This window comes from Diadema antillarum, unplaced genomic scaffold (genome assembly GCF_040938485.1).
Source record: "Diadema antillarum isolate AM-2024a unplaced genomic scaffold, OU_Dant_1.0 scf00000024, whole genome shotgun sequence".
NCBI classification, from domain to species: Eukaryota; Metazoa; Echinodermata; class Echinoidea; order Diadematoida; family Diadematidae; genus Diadema; species Diadema antillarum.
In genome coordinates, this window is record NW_027270913.1 from 3,253,356 (window position 1) to 3,279,192 (window position 25,837).

Consider the following 25,837-nt stretch of genomic DNA (forward strand, 5'->3'; position numbering starts at 1 on the left):
ATGTTTGTAATGGGGACACGACATTTAATCCTCTGTGTCAAGTGCTCCGGACTTAGTTTCTCCGATGACTTGTTAGAGTTAGGGTTGTGATAGGGTTTGGGTTTAGTTTGATGTAAGGAATAGCATTAGGGTAAGGGTTACGTTTGTAAGTAGGTTTCATGTTTGGAGAAGCGTGCGGATATTTCATAGGAACAATTCTGGTAGGAGCTAATGTCATGGTAACCGTTCGTAGGGGGAACACAAATTAATTCAAAAACTAGAAAGCCCAAAACTTTTCAGTGCAAACAGACCTACAGACATCATTCGAGTTGTATTTCGTTCAAATAATAATTTCTTGGCAAAATTATTTTGACATCACATCATGAACATACATCGAGCGAACATTGACACTTTAACAGCAGGGTACAATGTAATAAATAAGTAAGAATATGATACCATTTTTCTTTCTTACACATGCATTGTTTGGATGAAAATGGCATCAAAATAATATATAATATGTGAAAAAAGACAATCCTTGGTTAGCAGGGAGACTTTCGACTTTACTGTAAAAAACTTCAACTTCAGCCATACGACAATTGCCACAAGCTGACCAATAGTTGAATGGTTGCGATGGCAATTTTTACAATATTGCACGGTGAGGCTATTGGGGCGCTTTCGATTTGCACGACCGAAGTGATTACGGGCGAATAATTCACAGATCGAGGGGCGCGCTCACAAAAGTCTCAGTCTCCCAGAAAACTTACTTTCTGTCCTGTGACGGTACCCAATGTCTTGATGAAAATAGTAAACACTGTCTTGACGAGAGTGTCGGTTCTTACCACAACGCAATGTTACGCTGTATGCGGTCAGCTTGACACAAGCACAGATGATTTTTGTGCCAACTTTAAGTAGCAGGTTATGTCAGTTGTGCAAATCGAAAGGTTACTAATGAAAGTACTGACTATAAGGGGACTATAAACTTTATCAATACATCGCCATGGCAAAGTAATATGAAACCATGCTAAGCTTTTGGAACACATAGTACTATGAATATGCATGAATCATATCCAATGAAGAGTACAGGGTCGACACATATCACATAGCCTACATTTTCGACTATTTTGGAGGGTATCTCAGCAATACATTTCTTGTAATGTTTCAGCCTTTCAGGTGTGCGGTCACATCATAGTATACCTATTGTAATTTATACTTAAAAATAATGTGCAAAGTGAGATATGAACCGGAAATATTCTTTAATACGATCATATCTAGGACTTTAGATGCTCTTATTGACAGTGAAAAATTATTACAAAATCCATTTTAATCTGTTTGTACAATGCATTTAAAAGAAAATATATCAGTACTGTTCCTAAGTGACGATATTCGAGACCACTGCAGCAGATACAACTTTTTAGAGAACATGGAGTCATGCGATCATACATTCATGACTGGAAGGTGCAGAGTAGTGCATTTACGTCGTGAAGATTATGAGCCACATATTAAATTCGTGTTTGTGATCATGTGCATGGTGTTGGGGAAATACCCGTATAATTTCCTACTTGATATTAATCAAATCGATGAAGAATCCGCCTCCAATCGCCGTGTAAGACCGTCCCAAGCTGTTTGCTCCTATATTCTCAATCTATTACCTTTCAGGCAATGGTGTCACTCACGGGCCCTTCGTTGTGGAACACAGCATAAAGAAAAGATCGAGGGGCATGCCCATCCGGCTCCTCCCGAGCAGGCGTTTCCATGGGAACGAGGCCTGGTCCGGTGGTGTTGCCGCTCCCCGCGTTTAAAGTACCTCCCATCGAAGTCCCGTTCTTCTCGTGTACTTCCCATGAATGTAACCTGTCCGCAGGCAGTAAAGGGCCCCATGAATCCCTGGGCCTTGTGATGAGTATCAAACGCTAATTGTAAAACAACAAAAATGTCAAATGCACGTTAGCTTTAAAGCCACTCGATCCCAATCCACCTACACACATAGACTAGTCTATAATAGCACACCATCCAACCACAGTACGAACTAGGTCACATATAAGGAGCAAGTCGCATTTTGTTCAGGTCATGTGAGCAGCCGTCCTGCTGTTTCCATGGGGACGACGTCGGCTTCCCCAGTATCTCTCAGGTGCAATTTCCCGCCCATCGTGGTTCCGTTCTTCTCGTGGACCTGCCAGGAATGTAATCTGTTTTCAGGCAGCATCGGACCCCACGACTCCTTCGGTCTGGCGATCAGAGCTAGGCGCTGATGAGACAAAAATCACAAGGTGTTAGTGACACCGACACCGAGAAATCGATTCGATATAGTGCAAATCCAGGAGATATCTCCGACATTGACATTTCGATGTAAATAATCAGCACATGCACAAAGATACAATAGTAGTTTATCAGGAGCGCGTTATTGATTCAACATTTTTGAAGGTTCAGTTCTCAAAATGGCACACGCGTGCAAACAAGTGATACGAATATTGAATTTAGGTGATGCCATGCGAGTTACGACAACAAGTATCCCGCTCTCGCTGTGCATTTAGACAAATAATTCGACAAATCAGCAAAAACATTAATGGCACACTGAACCAATTAAAATTGTGTTTTTCATTGTTACTTTTCTCAGTTAATGGTGCGCGTTCAAACATTGGTCAGTATTTTGTTAACCTTTACAAAAGTGCGAGGTAAAGACAGCAACAACAGCTTTTAAAGGAGGATTACGATCCTTTTTCTGAGAAGGTGCTGATTATATCATTGTTATTTTCACTCCGATTTTCATTTAGATCATGATATTCTTTTCCTCTGAATCACTCATCATGGATTTGCTCACACGAATCTGGAAAAGTGAAAATATGACATGCAGACATTCCACAATACGTGACATGACAATGTTAAGACAAAATAAAAAAACATGGACGTCAAACACATCAACTGGAGCTACTATGATTATCTTTCTTTATCTATGTAGAGTTAGTAAATAGTAGTAGAGTTAGTAAATAGTAGCAGAGTTAGTAAGTAAAGCAGTACGTCACATCAACGTACAGGAATGGTCTAGATATTATGAATATCAGTTGGTCACAAAGTGACTTGAGAAAGTCACACAGAAAATCAGATTAACTTTAAAACAGCTTATGCGACTCTCAAGCTAAATCACTGACATAACACATTTGACGGCTTCGTCCATGCTTTTTGTACAGCAATATCAAAGCTGGTGCCACCACCCAATCAAAGCCCAAAGCCACAATCGCACTGTATCGAACCCCAGAGCGAGATGCCAGCACACCCCACAATGCCATTTAATTAAACCACAATCGAGTGCCAACACACCCATCACATCACATCACATCACATCACATCAAACACGTCTTAACCATGACCCCGTCCAGTTGCAGTTCCATTAAACTCCAGCCCACGATGTCACTCGCACAAGCCCACCACCCCATTCCGACATAATACAGACTTCAAATAAAACCCCGGTCTATCACCACCACCCCACTACACTCGGCCACCTTTCGGTAACACTCTATATACCTGAAGGAGAGCTCTGGGTGTGAGGAATTCAGCCGTCGGGACCCCAGGCTTTTGGAAGAAGAAGTCGAAGATCCAGAAGGCGGGAAAACAAAGGAGCGCAGACAGCATCATGAGGTAGCCAATGGCCGTCGCCCATCCCGGGAAGGGTTTCCCGTTGTACGTTGGCTGTTCGTACGTTGCCCAGTGACATATCAACACCACCTGATTGGGTCGTGAAAAAGAGGAAAAACATGCCAAAAAACTTAAAGTACAGTGATTTACGATCAAGGCAAACATTTGACGGCTAAATTTTTCTACGCTGAAAAAAAAAAAAAAACTGTGTTGAGTTTAACATCATGGATGTTAAATCTAACACCGATCAAGTGTCAATGAATAGAGGATCACACCGACAGGTGAAGAAAGTACAGTTGTGATGGTGTTGAAAAGTGTTCACCTGGCACTTTGTGGTGTTAATTTGACACTGTAGCAGGTGATATTTTGACACTGCGGTAATATCAATTCTTCAATGACACTACATGGTGTTGATTTGATATTTCCTGGTGTTTTTTTCTCCTCAAAGAAATTTTATTAGCAAATTAGAAAAAGTACAATAATAGGGTCAGAAAAAGAAGAAGAAGAAGTAAAAGAAGAAGTAGTAGTTGTAGCAGTTACTAAAGTAATGTTTTTTTGCAGTCGCTAGTAAAACAGGTCGAGTTGTATCAGAATAAATGATAGCAATGAAGTCGAAGTAGTTAGTCATGGTAGCCGTGGCCGAAAAAAAAAGAAGAAGCTGTTATTGAGGATACATTGGTAGGTGTCAGTAGAGTTATATTCATAGACTTAGGTAGTTTCGGTGGCACAAGTAATAACCAGTCCCGGTGACTACAGCTATTAATATATCGGCCAGACTTACCCCAAGGGTCAGCGGAGTTACCAGCACCCACATAATAGGCCAGTAGTAAAAGTGAATGTGATCTACAATCACAGAGCCGATCATAGCCCTAATATCGTTGAGGAAACGTCTGTAGCCGTAGACCAAACTGATGATGGTGGAGAAGAGGATGCCGGCCACGATGGGGACAAAGCTGACGGCGTAGTGGTTGAAAAGCGACATCCAGTAACCACCGGCCTGAAAGAAACGATTCGCAGAGTTAGAAGATCGGTAATACCTCCATTCCAAAGATTTTTTTTTTCTCATCGGTCACTCGTCGGAAGCAAAGTTTACTGCTTCTGGCCAACCATTGATGTGTATCGGATCGCAGTCTGATGAACCCGACTTGTGCTGGCCAGTGTCAGTGTCAGACATGTCGCGTGTGATCCTTATCGGACGATCTTGCCTCATCGGATCACATCTGGCGTGCCTGGCACTGACCTGACAGTCGACCAGCACAAGTCGGATTCATCAGACTGCAATCCGATGCACTTAGGTGAGTGGTCTGAAGCAATAAACTTTGCTTGCGACAAGTGACCGATGAGAGAAAATCTCTGAGGAATGGGGGTACTACATCACAACTACCTCAACACCGCCAAGTTTTATTAAATCGTTTGCTAATGAAATATTACGAAATCATATCAATTGATTCCTTATCACTCCGCTTTGCTCGAATGTCATATAATTTTAAGATGACTGCAGTAACCCTTAAGAAATCATTACATTTGACATTACTGAACAGATTAAGAAATGAGCAGCCTTCATAAGTTTAAGTGTACCCAACCGTACATTAAGTTCGACAAAACAAAATCATAACTACTGTATATTAATTAGAAGAGTACAGTTACATCTGTAGCAATGTAAAATGATTCATCATTTTGATTTACAAAATACCTGCAGTTCTTAACAGAAAGATCTAACCATAGCTGGGAGAAATATGGGAACGTTCAAATCTTTAATTCTCTTATTGGAGTGACGTGATATATTCCATACGCGGAAGAGCGAAAGATTCGGGTGTACTAACATCATCCCAACCCCAGTAATTTGCAAACATATTCCATATCAGCATGATAAGAAATTATTCAGTAACGAATTCTTTGAACATGCAGACGATTCTTCGTCGGATGGCAGACTCACATTGGAGACAAACGGTAGGCCCAAAAGGAACATAAAGAAGCACAGAGCACCCGTAACTTGAGTTCGGAGCGGTCGCAACCGTTCCGGAAACTGGTCGACGATGACGGAAACGATTATTTCCACTCCCACGAACTGGAGAACAAAAGAGACAGATTTATTGAGTATGCTGACAAATTCATTGCCTTATATTAAATATATATATATATATATATATATATATATATATATATATACATTTAAGATAAGATGCAGGTGCATATAAGGATACTAAAACTAACTTTATGATATGTCATGACTAATACTTCTATCGTTTAACCATACTTTCGAGTTTTAGTGTAGGCATGTCACTGAACCCATTGGCGGTCTCGTGCAAAATATATGAAGACTTCAGATGTTGGCAGGAAACGGGTTAATGATTTGCCCTTGACCCGACAAACAAGGTGATCCCTTCCTTCACTGAATCAACATACAAGAATTATTTGTTGTAACTTAATTGGGGAACGGAAGAGAAAGAGAGAGAAAAAATCTCGTCCTTTACAAAGTGTCATGATCGATCTGAAGAACAAGAGGAAAAATTTGAGCTCTTGTAAGGTTTGTGTGGCTGGTTGAGCGTCATGTTGCACATAAGTAATATAACTATAAAATACAGCGGGGGAATCTCACATATTATATATCACAATATTATACTTCGGTTGACCATTCAGAGACTGCCACACTCCATGATTTGATATACTCAAATATGTCAAATCAAGTATATCAAATCAATACCTATATTATTGCAACTCTGCTCTCAATCCGAAGGAAATAAATCTTTCTTTTTTTTTAATAGAGGAAAATTTCATAAGACTTTTGATCATATGACTTTGGGACAAACGTTTGAACTTAGGTTTAGTAATTATTGACCAGTTTCGAGCAACTAGACCCCGAAAGTCGTTTTGGCTTATTTCCATTTGAACAGGCGCATAATACATGTCACACCGTCCTTCAAAAACTATTGGATGGAAAATTATAACACAGTGCTTTAGAGCGCGGTATCTTTCTGCACAAGAAATGTAGGATTCCGCGATGCTGTGGAGAAAACATTTACCTGACTGTCGACAGCTAAAAGAATCAGCATAAAGAAGAACATCAAAGACCAGAACGGGGCTCCGGGAAGCTTGGTCAACGCCTCGGGACAAGCAACGAAGACCAGCCCAAAACCTGACAAATCTGACAGGAGCAAAATATAATTTACCTTGTGGAAGGCATCTACAATCACTTAATGTCATACCATTTCATTGGCTCCTGCGCATTAACGTTCTGTTTATATCAGACTTACACTTATTCAGTCAACGGTACTCTCAGGGAAAATTTACCTCTACTCGTTCAATTCATACGTGAATTGTATTCAAATCTTGAAATAAAAATGACTTTTTTACACCTCTCTCAATAAAAAATTCTTCCGCTGCTTTTGCCTACCAGCTCCTACCAACCCCTGCACCCCGAACTTTTCATACAGGCTATGCATAGTTTAGAAACGAACAATTACAAGTACAATTGTACTATCCTGGATAAAGTAATTGATAGGTTTACAGACTGTAGGACATACAACAAATACGTGCTATATTGGATAAACTAATTTATAAGTTTATAGGCTGTCGGACATACGACTCATTTCTTAACCCTAAAAGGGCGGGGGTTGTATCAACCCCCCCCCCCCCTCGACATTTTTCACCACTATTCCGCCATGTGAAATTTTTTGACCGTTCGCTGACTTTTTACTTTCAAGTCTCGCACATCTTTTGACACCATTTTCGCACGACCTTTTATACATGCCTGTCAGACCGAAAATGGCTCAAAAACGTGATTTGGTGTATAAAGTCTATGCAAATGGAGTTTTCTCACCTTATTCATAAAGATATGATTATTTTCACTTGCATTGGCTGAAATCAATTAATTTCAGCATGATTATGCTTGAAATAGGTTCTGTCACAAATTTTGCGAAAAAATGATAAAAACAAAAGGTTGAAAACAAAGAAATACATAAGAAATTCATAAAACAATAAAACACATAAGAAATTAATTTTGATACCAGATTTTTTCAGGTACATTGTTAGGAAGGCTACAAAGAATGTTATCACCAAAAATTAGGATTCTAGGAGCTTTACTCTCTGATGTACAGCAAAATGTATGATTTTATGCATATATTAGCATAATTAATCAATATAATAAAAATTTCAATTTTCTTTGGTTAAGTTTGGTAGATTACGCCACAGGTAATGCATGTGCCAATTTTCATGGCGATTGCGCGATCGACGGCCGAGATCTCGGGGGAGGGAGTTGAATCAACCCTCTCCCGGCCACAGAACACCCCAAAAAGCCCGGCCTGGTTAGAGTTAAGAAAATGCTTCTTGACTACCCGTCCTCAACCTCTGAACCCTACGAGTACATCAAACCCAAAAGTTTACTTAAATTTCGTGTGTCCCGTTTGCAACCCTAATTGGACTCCTTTCATAAGCTGGTACGAGAGATAAGTAAAACAGACTTTTCCTCAAAATAATAAATCTGTCACAGAGATTGTCTTATGACGGAGGAGAAACAATAATATCGACGTTAACTGATACTCTATTCGGACCCCGAAAAAAAAATATATCCGTTATTATCTGGTCAGAAGGGGAGCGTGTTCTCGAATGACACGGGGTTATTTTTTAATTTCTTCCTCTTTTAAGGGAATCGCTGAGGTGTATGACCGTGTATCATCGTAATCTTTTATGCACGATTATGGTAGACTTTATTCTTCAACCACGCAAAATGTCATGATGTTTGCGGAAGGAATAGATTACCTTTAACGGCTATCAAACATTGCTGTTATTTTTTAAGCACGCGAAGAAAGTAGAAGAATAAATGTCTGGAGAAAAAAAAAAAAAACCAAAGATTTTGAAATCAATATTAACTGTAATGTTATTCATATCTATGTGGCTGCCTGTCAAAATTGTATTATTCATTTTATGTACTATAAATACAATTATGATGTGTCATTTATATGTACCTGAATGCTGATAAGAGAATACAATTTGTTTATGAAAAAAAAAAAAAACATTGATGTTACCATCTTGGGCGAAGTCCTTAACTGTCTTGCCGAGTTTGAACGCCATGTGACCTACAATGGCGAAGATCATGAAGCCCGAGACGAAACTCGTCACGCAGTTGATGATCGCCACAAACAAGGAATTACTGCAATCAGAACAAAACAGCGCAGAAACAGCAATGACAATAGCGGCAATACAGAAATGTGTAGGCGCTTTACACCACTGAAGATGCACATTTAACTTACTGTACAACCCCACCATGCTTCTTAAAATTCCGACTTCCGGTTGCAAGACTAGAGGGATTTTAGGAAGAATATGCCGCGACATGGTCGTTGGAAAGTTTTCTTACTTCATGTTTTCTCCTAGCGGAGTCCCGTCATTATTCCCCTGCATATCAGCTTTGAATGTCGCACCACAAAACCCCGATGCCATGCACGGCATGTTGTGGAATACCTGTTTTCATTTCCTGTAACGCTACAGATCACTAAAGAATAGACAGAGCAAACTACAGATTATCTGCTATCAGTCCTGATTCAATATCTCCGATGACAATTCGTTAATTGTTGAACCTGGGCTTTACTTTAGTAGGCATATACACCTTTTGCCTTTTTTTTTTATCATTAGGAATAAGATGCGACCTGTAGTGAAGAGGATGATAACACACTCGAAGTACAGAATAAGGAATTGTAAGCAATGCTACGAGATAATTTGGCTATACTTACAAATAGCAGTTGCTTCGGAATTTATTGTAAGAGGCAAGGGTGAGAAGCCCGCCTCCACCGGCACCAAGTGAGAAGAAAATCTGAACCGCTGCATCCCGCCATATCTGTATTGAGGTTTGAGGGTGGTGGAGCAGAGTAATACACTGATGAAAATTAAGTTAAGTCGTAAAGCCAGTAACACCTTTGTAATGGCAATTACTATCAATGATGGTAATATCGCAATATTGGGCACTAAACATTGTAGGGCCTACATAGATAGATCTGACGGGTGGATACAGTGTGAACCAATAATGACATAATCTGCTTTCACACCCTGTAAACAGTTTGAAGAGAATATCAACAATCATAACGATAATTATCACAACAGTAATTATATTTTCATTAGTATTAATTCTATCATTGTTAGTATGATTATTATCATTATCACAATTATTATCATTCTCATTATAGTAACATTTCATCGTAACTATTGTCAGATTATCAATAATAATGATAAACGATGATCCTTAATAATTGATTGAAAAAAAATCATTGGAAATATATCCTCCGTCAAGCGTTAGCGTGTCTCGATGGAAAAAGATTGCGAGGAATTTTTACACTCGTGACGATGGAAATGAAGATCTACCAAAGTTTGGCCCCCAAAGCGAGCAAATATCACCGTTGATACGCACCACTGCGTGGCCAAGGCGACTCCATTCTGGGTATATGTAGTATCTGATGCCTTGGTCGTGACCTGGAAGTGTTACGGCTCGGATAAGGAGTATGAAGAGCACAATGAATGGGAAGATGGCCGTAAAATACACCACCTGTTGGTAAAGAGACAGAGAACCATGATACATCTATTATAATAAACGGGGAGAGTAATTTCTCACTCTACTACTAACAGGGGAAATGTGTATAAATGCAGGGTAAACTGCTACTCTACTACAATTAGAGCTAGTTGGTCCTACTGCTACTACTACTACTACTATTACGTTTTATCGGATCAGTATCTTGTTACGAATACGCACTTATGATAAATAGTGTAAGCATGAATCGGTTCCCGGACAAGCCCCCAATTGTTACAACTTCGAGAAGATGGTGACGATAAACCGCACACGTACCGTTTGTGTGACACACCATAAAACCGCATCACCACCAATCTTTTAGGAGGAAATAACAGTTTCCATTTCTGACATAATCCCCACTTGAAAGATGAGAAAGAGATTTTCTACTTCCTATACCTTTCCAGCAGATTTGACACCCTTGATGAGGCAGAGAAAAATAACAATCCACGCGAAGAGAAGGCACAGTAAGAGCTGCCACACCAATGTTCCTGACTGGTTTATGCTACCGGATTCCTGAAGCACTTGGTGTCTGGAAGAAAAAAAACACACCACAGAGCGGATGCTCATTACACTATATTCTGAATGTAGAGAATTTAATAAATAGGCAGTTATAATCAAATGGGGAAGGACATCGCATGAGGATAAAAAAACAGACAACCTGTTTTTTCAAGCTCACTTGACATCATGTTATGTTATGCTGTACTCCATCAATTATTAATGAGATGCTCTAAAATAGTCAAAACTGTGTGGAACTTATGTACTATAAAATCGTCTTGTTGCTATTTGTAATATGATTGTCAAGTCATTTTCACAAGTTACGGAACACATACATTCCCTGGATTGTTACAATGGATTGTTACAATTCTGATCACATACGTTATACTTGAGAAATTTGCCCTACGTCATTTTCGCTTTACTGCATGGACCCATATACCCGAGGTACCTACTTCCAATATTCCTGACTGGGTAGTGCCCTCTGGTGGATAAAGGGGTCCGTATACAGACTGAGGTTAAAAGTCCCCGTGCCCCGGTTAATGCTGATGTTGTAATGCAAGAGCTCGTCTTGCCCCAAGGCTTCAAGCTTTGTGCAGTTCGTGTCGTCCGTCACTATGCCATCGTTTTCTATGCACATGTCGAAGAGCTCGCTACAGAACTGTGTGTTCCAGCCGTTCTGACAGCCAATCCACGGCAAACGACTGGTGAAGGAGGCAAAGAAGTAGTAGAAGCAGTAGGCAAGGATGACGTTGTAGAATATAGAAACGTAGAATGCGATGAACAGCTGACCGTACCCAAGACCTAGGAGTGACAAGAGAGTATGCAAAAAGAAACCAAACCATTACACATTCTCATCTTCATTCTCACATATTACATCACTGGGATGACGACATTAGTGAACAAAAGACCTGAGCACGTTTGAAGTTGTGACCACATACTAAGTACAACTTTCGCAAAAAGTTTCGGTTTGATCATGAGAGGAAAATAAGGAAACATAAAGAGTGGGCATTCATACAGGGCATAACGGCATTTTGCGATCTCCGTTGCATTCATCGTTCATAACGAACTGTGTCTTGTAAATGGCTTTTATCAGTTTAGCCATAAGTTTGCACGTAATGAGGGAGGGCTTTTTCTTTTCAGGAGAACAGACTCGGAATATTAAGGGTTTTGGGTGTATCTCCTCCAGCTTTGAGAACAACGAGAAAAATGCAGGACACATTTACGATATATGAAAATCGTGGATTAATTAGGTCATTAAAGGCAGGTATTACATGCATCGCTCTAATTCGGATCTATCACTGATGGTTGACGGTGTTGTTGTTGTTGTTTTTTTTCTCTCTCTCTCCCTCTCTTTTGAAGATGATAATAGTGTAGTCATCAAGATCGGCTCTTCGCAGTAGATGTCTTGAATATGGATTATGCAAACATCAGTATTTATGACTTGCCATCAGTGCAGCTTGACGAATGGTAGAATAGACAAATACACAAACATACGAGAGCACACACACACACACACACAAACGCACACCATGCATTCGAAAGATTTAATGTTGTTGGAAGTTGCTTCATACTAGTCATATTATTGCAATACGCTAAACCACAACGTTGTAACGCCGTTACAACAAAGATGATTACAACGAACATGTTGACAAATTATGCAACTATGTATGATGATAATAATAATAAAGAAAATAATGGCAATAAATAGAGCAAAGGGACAGGAAAAGGTCTTCAGTACCTGATGACGTACTTTCATGACTTTCTATAAATTAGCACATTCTTGTCATTACTTGCAGCAACCCGTTAGTGCATGAGGTCAGTGACGTTTAAAGATGGCCTTACAGACAAGGTTCACACATTCAATGCAATAGAGACATGTGATGAATCATAAGAAGCGAGGTGTATGATTGTAAGGTGACATGCAAGATCTGCAAGATAAACGAACATACCAACAAACACAAAACAAGCACATGATTTTGACACGTTACTGATTCAAACAGCTATGAACTAGCAATGACAAAGTCGACAAAGGACTTTAAAATGATAAAAAAGATGGCTCGCCAAATTTGAAGTAGGGCAACCTACATTGTACAACGAATATGAGACGCTCGCTTATTATTACATAATACCTTCGTTTTTCAACATTGCACTTCCCTGCTCTCTTGTGCTTGATGGTATAATGCAAGGACGGACAGATTAGTGATATTTCAACGTTGCATTGGGATATTTCTTATGATGTATACTCAGTCTTCTTTGGACAGTGAGTCATCATCGTATGACTGAAGAGATGCAACCACTGCTGGGAGATTCGCTTGTACCGCTGAGACAATGTAGGGGAAATTCCCTAAAAGGAAGACTGGTGCTCACCTCTCATGGGTGGGACGGCCCGCCAGACTTTGAGAAGACTGCTGCTGCTGTATTGACCCAGAGCAACCTCCATGAAGTAGAGTGGTAGACCCGCCAGGAATAACATCAGTACGTATGGTAACAGAAAAGCACCTGTTACAAGCACAGAAAATGAAGTGGTTAACATTTGTTTATCGACACCATTGCTAGGCTTGCCAGTGATTTGTGAATCTTAGTCACGACTAGCATAACTACCGATAATTACTGTCATGACTAAATCTTCACGTCTAGAAACAAAGCAACATTTCTACTCCTTACATATTTCGCGATTTAATCACACACTAAAAACGTTTTCTGATTGAGTCATATTTTGGATGACTCACAACTGTTTAAGCAGATTTAGAACAGGCAGCTTGGATGTAATTTGACCTAATGAATAACGCTTCACCGGTAATCTAGTCACATAAGGAGATACCACACAAAAAGTTCGGAAATAATTAAGTATAATTAGATATTCCTAGTGGTTGCATCACACACACCAATGATTTTACTATCTCCAGAGAATGCTATAACGATCTGCTAACGACAATGTGTTGGTCCTGCGGTGCATGTGGTAATAATCTAGCCTGCGGCTCGGATAATCATGTCTATAATGGTCTCGTAAAACCCTGTCTTCCTCGTGAACCACGTAAGCCCAAACAATAACTTATAAAAAATCATCAAGGGACATTTAAGCATATTCCCTTTCACTGAGATAGAGCTTGGCGGTAGATTTGCGTTAATTCGTTCCGAATAAAACGTAGCGGGCCTGTACAAATGTATATCAGACGTGGGTGGTATACAAGAGCGACATGTGCATTATAATGAACGCAATGTAGGCAGAGAACTTGGCAGCCACCACAATGTAATACGCTCTTATTTGCGGGATATTACCAGACGTTATTGTAACATTATTTTTTATTCTCTTTTTTTCCCCCCTACGTATCCGTGTATCACTCATGCTATCGATCTATCTGTGTCCGTCTATTATTCTATCTCTCTATCTACATGTATCTATATCTACCTCTTATTGCCCATGTTTCAACCTCTCTCTCTCTCTCTCTCTCTCTCTCTCTGAATTTCTCAATTTTACATGATCTCGCTTTGGGAGTTAAGTATGCACTACTGATGGATGGGGAATACCGCGAGTATTGACTTTTATCTTTGAGCAACAGCTCACTGATTGTGCGTTGTTTACCTTTGAGTTTTCTCAAGGGCGAGCATAATGCATATAAGTGCATGGAATTTTACTGATTGTTGATACAGTTTCGCACAAACAACGCCTGAATCAACAACAAAATACCGTGTACCATTTAAAGAGGCACTTAGATGTTAAGACCCCAAGTTCAAAACACTACAAAATTACAATAAAGTGAACTATGGATCAAGTTTCAGAATGACTTCCGATTCTCAGTGTGGAAATGACATGCAATAACTTTGCAAACGGTATGCGAATCTACAATCTTCATATCAAAGTTGGTGCGTAACCCTCCATATGAGTGTCGGTATTGTCGACTGTTCAGCATTGAATTTGATTAATTACGGGAAAGGGATGGGGGGGTCATATTGGATGAGTGTTTTAACACAAGGGCGAGCATAATGCATATAAGTGCATGGAATTTTACTGATTGTTGATACAGTTTCGCACAAACAACGCCTGAATCAACAACAAAATACCGTGTACCATTTAAAGAGGCACTTAGATGTTAAGACCCCAAGTTCAAAACACTACAAAATTACAATAAAGTGAACTATGGATCAAGTTTCAGAATGACTTCCGATTCTCAGTGTGGAAATGACATGCAATAACTTTGCAAACGGTATGCGAATCTACAATCTTCATATCAAAGTTGGTGCGTAACCCTCCATATATGAGTGTCGGTATTGTCGACTGTTCAGCATTGAATTTGATTAATTACGGGAAAGGGATGGGGGGGGTCATATTGGATGAGTGTTTTAACACATTGCCTCAGGGAACCCATTAGATTCTTTATAATTAAACTGACTTTCAGAATCTCGGAGAGAATATAGGTGATTTTAAAGAGCACGCCCCTTATCAAGTGGGATTTGGCGTTAATACAATCAAATCAACAAAACAGCACATTGAGCAGGTAAATGTTCAGGGATTTCAGGTGGTTGTACATAATGATTATACTTACCGCCACCGTTCCTGTAGCAGAGATACGGGAACCGCCATACGTTCCCGAGCCCTATGGCAAATCCCATGCTTGATAGGACGAAGTCCAGAGAACGGCTCCATGTTTCCCGCTGCTGCGTCTGCTTGGCCGGCGTTGTCACGTGAACAGCTTCCTGAGAGTGACGAGAAAGATAATCTTCATTAGTGATTTAATGTTATTATCGATATTATTATTATCATTATTATTATTATTATTATTATTATTATTATTATTACATGTTGAAATTTTGTATTACATATAGGCCTATATTATGTATTATACATATCAAGCAAAAAAACAAAAACAAAAACCAACGCAGATATTCATCGTGTTCAATGGAGGTTCAGATAAAAGAAACACAGTTTGCATTACAAAATGATTCCTTAATTTTATGAAGAAAAATGAAACTGAACATTGTAACAACATATTGGTGGACAGCCTTATATAAGCGCCAACACCTACTCAAGTATCTAAGGAACATAAGTGCACATGAAAAATAATCACCGTTCGATTCCAACCCACTCAAACTACACAATGTGTGTGATTCTTGATGGTGAGGTGTGTGGGTACGTGTATAGTGATAATTCGTATAAACAATGACTTTTGTTGTTGTTGTTGTGTACTCTCTAAAAAATCGAGTGAAAATATTCACTCTTAAAAAGAGTGAATACAAAAAAGAGTGAATTCAGAGTGAAATTGGAATGAATTTCGAGTGAAAATTTTCATTTTCACTCGTTTTGGAGTGACGTCAGGGATCACTCCAAAATCTTCGAGTGATCCCTGAGGTCACTCCAAAATGAGTGAAAATGAAAATTTTCACTCAAAATTCACTCCAATTTCACTCTAAATTCACTCTTTTTTGTATACTCTTTTTAAGAGTGAATATTTTCACTCGATTTTTTTTTAGAGAGTATGTTTGTGTGTGTGCTTAGTATTTAATATTATGTGTGCGTATGTTTATTCTCTTTTTCTACTCCATTCAATGAGAGCTGCTGCAAGTAATCACCTGCTCCTCATCACGCCTGCCTTGTCCCTGGGCAGCATTTAAAGCAAGCGCTGGTAGTGTGGCTCGTTTGTCACTACGGTAATAGTTCGTCACGGTCAGGTTAATTTATTCATACTACACTGCAGCATCACCTGACCAAAAGGAGAGAGAAATTAGTCTGACTTCCAGGCTCAGGGATCATTTAAATCCTTACAAGACATACGTGTCTCGTATGCAATCCCCTTCGTCTCGAATGTAATTGACTGCTTTCTTTACCACTTACATAATATCAACTAGCGGTGGAAATATGCTACACGCCCATGCTGACAATCCTTACATAAAGGACTGATGCCAACGAATGACTCTATTCGGAACCCAATTAGGAAATTCACACCGAACTTAAAAAACAACAACAAAAACCCCAATCAAATTATAGTAGGCATGGACCAGCACGAGCACCGTTACCCCTGACCGATAACATTCTGTGCAGGAAACAATACTTCGGATAGCGATGATGCAGACTCAATATCCAGCACTGACAACCTGAAGCAGAGTGTCTGTGGCTCGTGTCTCAAAAACTGGAGATCAAAGGTTCGAATCTGTCAAACCAATTTGTTCATGGGTGTTTGGTAATGTTTGGCTAAAAGCGATGGTAGACCCCTTTGGGGAATAGCTCTTATATAAAGAGGGCAACACTGCAAGAAGGGAAGATAATGATACAATAATTATCACTGCGTTTATCAATGTCATTATCATAATAATGAATAATAAAATTGAGTATTACTATCACTATCATTATCATAGGTGCCATTCATTATCATCATTATCATTGTTATCATCAGCAATATCATTGAATCTCTCTCTCTCTCTCTCTTTGAGTTGTCTATGTCCTATTAACCATTATACACAATGTAGTGTGACAAAGTAGTTTGTGTAAAACCGTGCAACGAAAACCCTTCCTAGATGTGCGTATTGAATTATAATATTCCAAACTGACATGAATTATTTCACATCTTGAACGATAATGTCCTGATCCGCAGAAGAGAATACAAGATATAATGATATAGTTTCCAATCAACATATCCTTCCTTTCTTTCTTCAAGTACTTATGAGACTTTTGGGCGTGTGTGTGCTTTTTTTTCCCCAGACAAGAAACGAGTGTACTGTCTTTCCACACAGCTCCGCCAGGCACACTTCCGCCACTTCACAATAATGACCCTGAATTCCGTCGCACTTTTCTTGCTCCGAGACATAAAGAATAATTTGTGTGATGGTCTTACTCGGTTTGTGAGGAAGTTTCCCCGGAAATTTCACCCAGCGCACTCCAGCAGTGCACACAGTATACATGCAGTGGCATGAAAGTACAATCCAACAGTTCCGTGCAGGATAACTACACATGACACAATAATAAATTCTAATCCCAAATGGAGAATGAAATCATTATTCATATTAACATTAAGGTCATCACACCCTATAATGACTTTCGGTCGCAAGACTGACCGACTTTGGATCTGAAGTAAACAAGCGTGTTTAATCTGAGGCTATTGTGATTTATTTCGGATCCAAAGTCGGCCAGTCGTGCGACCGAAAGTCTTATACCTTAGTGTGCGGTGGCCTTTAATGTTACTTGCGACCTTCCCAACACAGGATTGCATATACATTAGACTGTTAGTGTTATGTATTGGTATCAGTGTCTCCTTTTTCTTCTATACTATAGGCCTACTCTGGTCAATAACATCGCCAACACCGCCAATCTTAGACTCATAGGATTTTAGTCGTCATCACGTCTTTCTATGGATGCATAATTCTGTTCGGGAATTGAATGCACAACCAACCATTTATTTCCTTTCCCATTTGTATAAATTTTCTGACACTTAAATGGTAACATTCAAACAGTTCTTTAGAAAGACGTATTATCTCCCCATCATAGCAACATGGAATAAGCAGAAAACACAAATCGCATAATGCCTTCCTTTCCTCTCCGCCTCGAGATTCTTTCTCTTTACTCCATAACTTGTATTTTTCTCGGTTAAATTTATAATGCTTTCAAATTTTGAAGGGCTTCTCGTAACATTGAAACCGAAATATTTCATAAAATAATGTTGCATTTACAAAATTATTTAACATTAAAAATCGTACACTGACAGTCATGACAATACATAATAATCGATATGACTCTACTTCCTAGAAAATGCCTTCCAGCAAGCAGAGGAACAATTAAGTATTAAAGGAAAATTCCAGTCAAAATATAGGTTAGTCTGATAAAAAACAGTAAAATCTTACGAGTTCAACGGTAAATATTTGACTGAAATCGGATGAAAATAAGTGATGACATTTTGAAGTTTTGTTAATTTATGCAAAACAGTTCTTGTACAGTGGATATGAATATGCAAATGAGTGAGCTAAACATGTCATACCCTCACAATTTTCCATTGATCCTGTAAAAAAAAAATGACGAAAATTCCATGTTTCTGTCATTGAAGTCTGATACATGATGCTATTCCTTGTTGAATAACTTCAGAATGGTGATCAGCTTGATTTACCAGGATTTGAGCCTTGGACATAATTGCGTTTGAATGAAAAAGACTGGAAATTTCGAAATTTTATGTACAAACTATATGGCAAGTTATGAGGGGATGATATCCTCACTTTGCCATTTACATATTCATATTGACCGTTCAAGAACTGTTTCCTGGAAAATTAGCGATGTCATAACTTCCTTATTTTTTACTAGATTTCGATCAAAATTTTACAGCTGAAGTCGTAATATTTTACTCGTTCTTATCAGACTAACTTATATTTGGGCTGGATTTCCCCTTTAAACAGCACACAAATTTACTAATCACTAAAAGTGATAAAATGCACATATCACAAAATCTGGTCAACACGTCCGCATTTAACAGAAATCCTAATTCCTGTTTGAGGTCCTGCAAGAATCTGAATATTATGCCAACGTTTGTGTAATAAAATGCATGCGTGCCTGGTGTGTGGATGTGCGTGTGCATGTGAGTGTGTTTGAGTGTGTGTCTGTGTATGTCTGTGTGTATGTATTTATGTGTAGGTGGGCGAGCAGGGGTGCGGGTAAGTGTTCCTGTCTTTCCATATATCATGCAAACCCCTTGCAGGGAAAGGTGTAGGAGCCAGGAGAGGTGAGAGTAGTTTCACCTCAAAGCTACTTTTGACACCCTGTTCCTCACCAATGATGTCATGACGTCATCATGTTAATTAGTCTACCTGCCAGGCACGTTCAGTGGTCGTGTTATTGCGTATAACAGAAAAAAAATAATAAACGCAAACTCCACTTGATCTTCACATTGAATTACATGAAGAGAGTATCATATGGAGTCAAACAACCAGAAAGGTGAGAAAGCAAAAAAATAAAAAATAAATAAATAAAAGGTTATCAAAAACGGTTTTTAATTTCCTTTCTGGTGCTTTCACTAGGGAGTGGAATCGCACACAATCATTTAGTGGGACAACCGTGTCTGTTTGCTTTAGACAATTAATACTACTTGAAACTACATTTTTTTTTTTTACCCTCTCTCAGGACTATCATCATTTTGAATGAATGATGAATTCGAAAACTTGATAGAGCATAATGATTCCATCAAATTGATAATATTCACCCGCGTTCAATAAACAATGCTATTAGATTCTTAGTAAATAATTAAAATTGATACTAGTACTACCAAAATTCCTAACTACAGTTAGGCCTATATAGTACATTTTGATAATGTTACATACAGTATACGTGTAGGCTAAGCATTTCACTCAGTGGTACAGCAGTAGCAAGTAGTAGTACAATGCGAGTACAAGCAACGGTAATATTGATGATGATAAAAACAATAAATAATGATGATAATAATAATAATAACAATGATAATAATAATAAAAATGATAATAATACTGACGATTATCATGATAATAATGGTGATAATGATACTCGTACTTTCTACAGACGTTTTTCAACCACTTCATGTAACTGTTCAAATATAGGGCCTATATCTGTACAATGTACATCCCGTATAGCCCGCATTTCAACTGAACTCATTCTACTGTTAAATAGCCTACTCACAATGCACAGCATGAATTATAAGCTGTCAAGCATGCAAACGAACATGTCATATTGATAAATAATGAATACAAGGAGCTAGGCTTTGCTGGCATGTTTCACCGTGTGTAGCCTAACCAGCAGCTCTGTGTGATGAACGACATGCCATACAGGGCAAAGACGGTATAGTACATCTAGCTACTCTTTGGATGGAAATCCTTGACATAGTATGTGATCCGCATCGGTTGTGAAGGGCAGAGCGAAACACGAACGTGGACTACAACGTCTCTACTATAGAAAGAGGATCGATTCAGTCACCAAGCCATGTCACTGTGAATTCTATTATAATACGCCGGAGAATAACAAATGATGACAATAAACTGTAACATGGCAACTGAAGAGACCCATGATACATCAAAGCTGTTTAAGCACCTGCAGATACTGATTGATGCTCTCTCGCCTATGACCGTAGGCATCTACAGCTTGTTGCTGCCTTCCGTGGGCACAAAAAACTACAACATATCAGCCCTATTTCCGACATTGCCATGTGACCCGCACTGCCTATTGATATGAACTGCGCGTGAGATACTTGGATTTACAAGAAATCTCCTATGAAAGTGTTGTTATGGTAATGAAGATTTTTTTAATATTTTTTTTTCATTAATTAACAAAAAAGGCAAATGAACAAAAATTTCAACAGCTCCTTTATTCAAGTAACGTGAATCTTCAAGAATCTTCAGCCTATTCAAGGAGGCAGACTTAATCAGGAGAAGAAGAAGACGAAGAAGAAGAATATTGTTTCTCTATTTCAGTGAATACTATCTATACGTGTAAAGGTTTTCTAACCACAAAAACGTGGTAAAATCTGTTTCAGTGCACAACTGTCATTTCACCATTGCAATGATGACGACAGAAACATAGAGTATAAGCAGGAAAATGGTAAGAGATCCCCTCCCTGATGGCAGATAACGATGAAATAGTACATTATACCGATGTATGATATGGTACGATTTTCCATTTCACGTAAAACACCTGATACCCTGGAAAGTAGTCCTTGACCTTTGCCCGAACTATACAGGTCTGCACCTGACGTATCGATTGCAGGAAAAAACAAAAAAACAAATAACAAATAACAAATTCATGAGAAGTGTGTCATATGTATGTATTTCAATATATGAGATACAGGAAGAATCAGCGGGGGGGGGGGGGGGCGGGGAGATTTGCATGATCCAACAGATGCATTCATTATAAGTATACAGTATAGGTACATCAGCCGCTATCTTGGAGACAATCGCGTAAAGCCAGTTCTAAATTTAACTGCGCTAATCATTGATATTTTATGCTGGTAGCCTGAATTTCTTTGCCCATCTTTCTATTACAATGATGGTATCTACAGCCATACTAGTCGTAACAGATCGAGACGGTAGCTTAAATAGCAGATAAAAAGAGTGGTTCTCGTACCAATGGCAATAGACAGGACTTTCCCGTAAATGAGGAAACGACATAGGAGACATATAAGACTAGATACAATACAATTTTATGCCTGAAAATTGACCAAAGAAAATTAAATGATCCCAATGGAATCCCATTTCCTTCGCTCATTGTTTCACATTTATACATTCCTGGTCACTCTCCCTTGTTTGCGTTTATTACAGTACACTTTTGTACAACATATTTTTACTAACATTTATTTTCCTATACAAATCTATGCCGACGTATGCGGTCATTCGACTAAATATACACATACTGACGTCACGCTAATATGAATTATCATCAATGCCTACAAACTGTACACTCTTGATTACAGGAAATCTTAACTTACACAAAATAACAGGCTGAAGTACAGATCTAAATCTGTCCACGTTTGTCGTATTAGTTAGTGTGATACTAACGTTAGTATTATACTAACGTTTTGGGGTAAACAACTTAAATGTTTTCTCCTTCTTTTTTTACTCGCCATTATTAAATGTCGCCGAGGCACGAAAGCGAAATATTTTTTTTTTCGTCGTTCTGCTGTTCAATGTATGTTTGTTTGTAAGTTCCTGCGTTTAACAGAGCTTTGTTCCAAAGTGGCACCCTACATTCAGGCTATTCATGGCATCAGATACTATACGGTTGGTTTGCGCATTATTAAGCAATGAGGCCCCCAGTGTATTTTTGGTTTGCTGTAAGAAAAGAATCTGTTGAAATGCTTAATACATTTTCTCAATCGTCATTTTAAGCGATGTCACTAGTTGCGGGTTACCACGAACTTCATACACGATGTATGCATGTACCGGAGTCATATTCGGCATGTGCATCATTATCAAAGTTGGGAAGAGTTTTAGAATTTTGTTTTTCTCTACTCATGAAAACTCAGATGTTATTGGTTACACGCAGTCTTCCGAGTACTTGTCAACACACACACACACACACACACACACACACACACACACACACACACACACGCACACACTTCCGTTATGGACAAGGGAACAGAAATGGAAACAACTCTTTTCTATTACCTGTTTATGTTTGATTTGGCGTCACCAGCTAACCTAAGTAAATACAGTAATCCAAATAAAGGATGTTTATTGTGATAAATATGCATACCGGAGGACAATACTGGATTTTTTTTTCACAGCCAGGAAAGTCGGGTTATTATATATAGTGTAAGTTTATTTTATTTGATGACAGATACCGAAATATCGGGCACAATTGTTATTTGAATAAAAAACAAATGAACACATACGGATTGAAATAAAAGTAACGAAGATGTCATTACTAAATCAATAGTTATGTAATAACACTACACAACAATCGAAACTATCTTTGTCTTACTTTTACAACTGTTGTACGTAATTATGGAAATCAATACACTTAAAGGGTTGGCACATGTAACAACAACAATAATTATAAGTTTTAACTAGATATTTTACTCACGCATGGAAATTAATGCATCTAGTAATAGGGTTGGCACACTTCATCCTGAAAAATGCATTCAAGAGTAGTCCTTGTCGGAAGAATTGCTGTTTCGACCGGGGCCAAACGGACCCATGGGTCCTTTTATTGTCCAAAGAGGACATCTCGCGCGCCCAGTGACCCCTACTGAAACAGATGTGAATTTATATCACTCGACGCATTTATGCCTGGCAACAAAGTCACTATCGCAAAAGTCAGAAAGTAAAATCATTCACTGGTAAATTAGGGCCTTCCCTTCATTTTGTGCTTGGCCCTGTGGAAAGACCTTTTTTTCTCAGCTGGTGGCGATTTTTTTACCGACACTCCTTGGGCAATTTATTATGACCAGTTCATGGAGATAATGGGATGGGTGCACCTTATCTACGAGGTCCGTTTTATCCCACTTTCCCTTTGCTCAAGAATAAACGGAGACATGAAGCTGGACCCATTATTGGAAAAGTCAATACGTTAAAGCTGTGGGCCAGTATTATCTAGCTCTCGGACAAAAACACTGCGTCCTTGTGTCTCAGCAGCCAAGGCTGCAGTATCGGAATGATACATAATTATTACGTTGATTAATAGTGCATGATTAGTCATCAACTCTACCATGACAGATATAAATCCAGACTATTTAAAACTGATTCCATCATTCAAGCGATCGGGTATTTTCACAAGCTTCCCTCTGCCGATCAATGATGTGACTCAATTCTCATGATGGAAGAGAAATGTTCATTACCAGGGCCGGCGCAGCCGTGGGGGCCGTGGGGGCTCGGGCTCCCACACTTTTTTGTGCACCATACAAAGGAATAGGCCTACATAAGGTGTCATCACTTTCGGCCCCCACACTTTTTTCAACCCGGAAGTACGTAAGCGGCACTAAAATAGAAATAGATAGAGATCTTGAAGTGTGGCGGCGGTAAGGTTATGTGTTTTCTCTGAAGACCTTTTTTTTATAACTCTTGGAAATGGGAGGGGAGAGAATGAGCTGAGGACCCTTTTTTTTTTTTTTTTTTTTTTTTTTTTTGCTTGTCAGGTGAAGAAACCCGGAAGTGGGCCCCCACACTTTTGAAAACACTGCGCCGGCCCTGATTCCTACAGTAAATATAATAATAGTTGTTTTTTCCTATATATGCCATAGTCATATCAATACATTTCTGACGTATCAACATCTAGGTTCCTACGCCATAATATATTTTTCTGGGGTCTTCTCTACCTTGAATCCTATTAACACTTTGTGTACCGATAACGAGATTAACGACGTTAAGTAAATCCTATACAGACCGTCATTGTGAAATCTGAGCGTGTATTACAGGCAGATGGAAAATCCCTCCAAACTCCCTGCTCGCATAGTGTATTTTCTGTGCCCTGTATGTACCATGTATTTCGTGGAGTTGACAATGGAATACGCCGGAAGCCCCTCGCATGCATAGACACAGTTGATTATAATCCCATTCATGACCGCGGTCGATCGGAATGCATTTCACGATCACGTTCAATATCATTGACGTCAATTGAAATACTGAAGGCCTGCAAAGCAACATTTTGCAATCAAACTTAATAACAGCCTCGAACAGTCGCATCACAGCTTTCGAGTCATATACCAGTGGTGTATCATCACAGAGAGATATATACTACCACTAAATCGTCCCACTCGCAGCGCAGCTGTACAAAGTGAATGTAGCCTGTCACTCAAAAACAGCAGCAGCATGCAGCAGTAACACTCTCGCTCGCTTCACTTACCGGGTCACTCTGGGACATTTCCCGGGCTACGGACGGAGGAGGTTCACCCGCTGTTTCGGTGCTGGCGGCCATTTCTTCGGCTGTGGCGGCCGTTGCTTCCGTGGTGGTGGTGGAAGCAGCCTCAGTGGGGTGCTGCTCGGAAGGTGATATGTTGCTTTCATTACTATCTTCTGCCATGTTCCACTGTTTGGTACGAGAGGTGATGAATTGATTGAAAGTTCAGCGGCCTTTCTCATGAAAAACAAAGGATCTGTTTGACCACCGTACGACTACGACTACTACTCTCGCGCGGCGGTTTACGGAGTAATTTCGCAGTTGCTGTTGTTGTACAGTATGGTGTCCCTGTACGATTGGTTTTGCGGAACTGCAACGGTTTATAATTATCGTTGTTCGCATAACGCTGGGGGCGCAAGTTACGTTTCCTTGTTCGCCGTCTCACGTCGCGGCAACAACTCACCAAATACGAAATCGCGTGTCCGCAATATATTATGACATTTATATGGACACTACGTATATGATCATGAAATACGAGTATGATATATACATGTATATCATAATACACATACACATACATGTACGTGTACATGCGTATATTCAATAAACATGTATATCCAGGAGTATATATTATCATCACAATTACAGCATAGTCATGTATGATTATTCCATATCATTCCATATAAAAAATATATAATATATACATGTATATGTGCGTCTCTTATTTGTGCGTATTATATCAGACAGAAGTGTACAGTATCAAATTCATACATGCATCCTTTAATTTCTCTTCTTTGTAGTTATGTGTATACATGTATTTCGCCCTGATATAGGGCCTAGGCCTACAAAGCTAGAAGTATACAGTATAGGCCTAGAACTAAGAGCACCAGTATGTGTGCGCTGGCAAG

At 39.2% G+C, this 25,837-nt stretch overlaps 1 protein-coding gene across 1 annotated transcript; it reads right to left on the minus strand.

The window, feature by feature from the left end:
* Positions 1-1,358: 1,358 nt before the first annotated feature.
* Positions 1,359-25,179, minus strand: LOC139733208 (sodium- and chloride-dependent glycine transporter 1-like). The gene is made up of 13 exons (XM_071644049.1): positions 24,936-25,179; positions 15,202-15,352; positions 13,025-13,156; positions 11,110-11,458; positions 10,559-10,691; positions 10,007-10,141; positions 9,336-9,439; positions 8,634-8,758; positions 6,633-6,754; positions 5,546-5,677; positions 4,391-4,606; positions 3,499-3,699; positions 1,359-1,889 (listed from the first exon to the last, which is right to left on the minus strand). The coding sequence occupies exons 1-13, from the start codon at positions 25,110-25,112 to the stop codon at positions 1,632-1,634; spliced, it is 2,235 nt and encodes a 744-aa protein (XP_071500150.1). The 5' UTR covers positions 25,113-25,179; the 3' UTR covers positions 1,359-1,631.
* Positions 25,180-25,837: the final 658 nt, after the last annotated feature.

Excerpts from the sequence above, each read along its gene's own strand:
- LOC139733208 (XM_071644049.1), bottom strand. The coding sequence starts at position 25,112 with ATGGCAGAAGATAGTAATGAAAGCAACATATCACCTTCCGAGCAGCAC. Across the intron at positions 6,755-8,633 it reads TAAGGACTTCGCCCAAGATG|ATTTGTCAGGTTTTGGGCTG; the intron begins GTAACATCAATG and ends TGCTCCTGTCAG. Across the intron at positions 5,678-6,632 it reads TTTTAGCTGTCGACAGTCAG|TTCGTGGGAGTGGAAATAAT; the intron begins GTAAATGTTTTC and ends TTTGTTCTCCAG.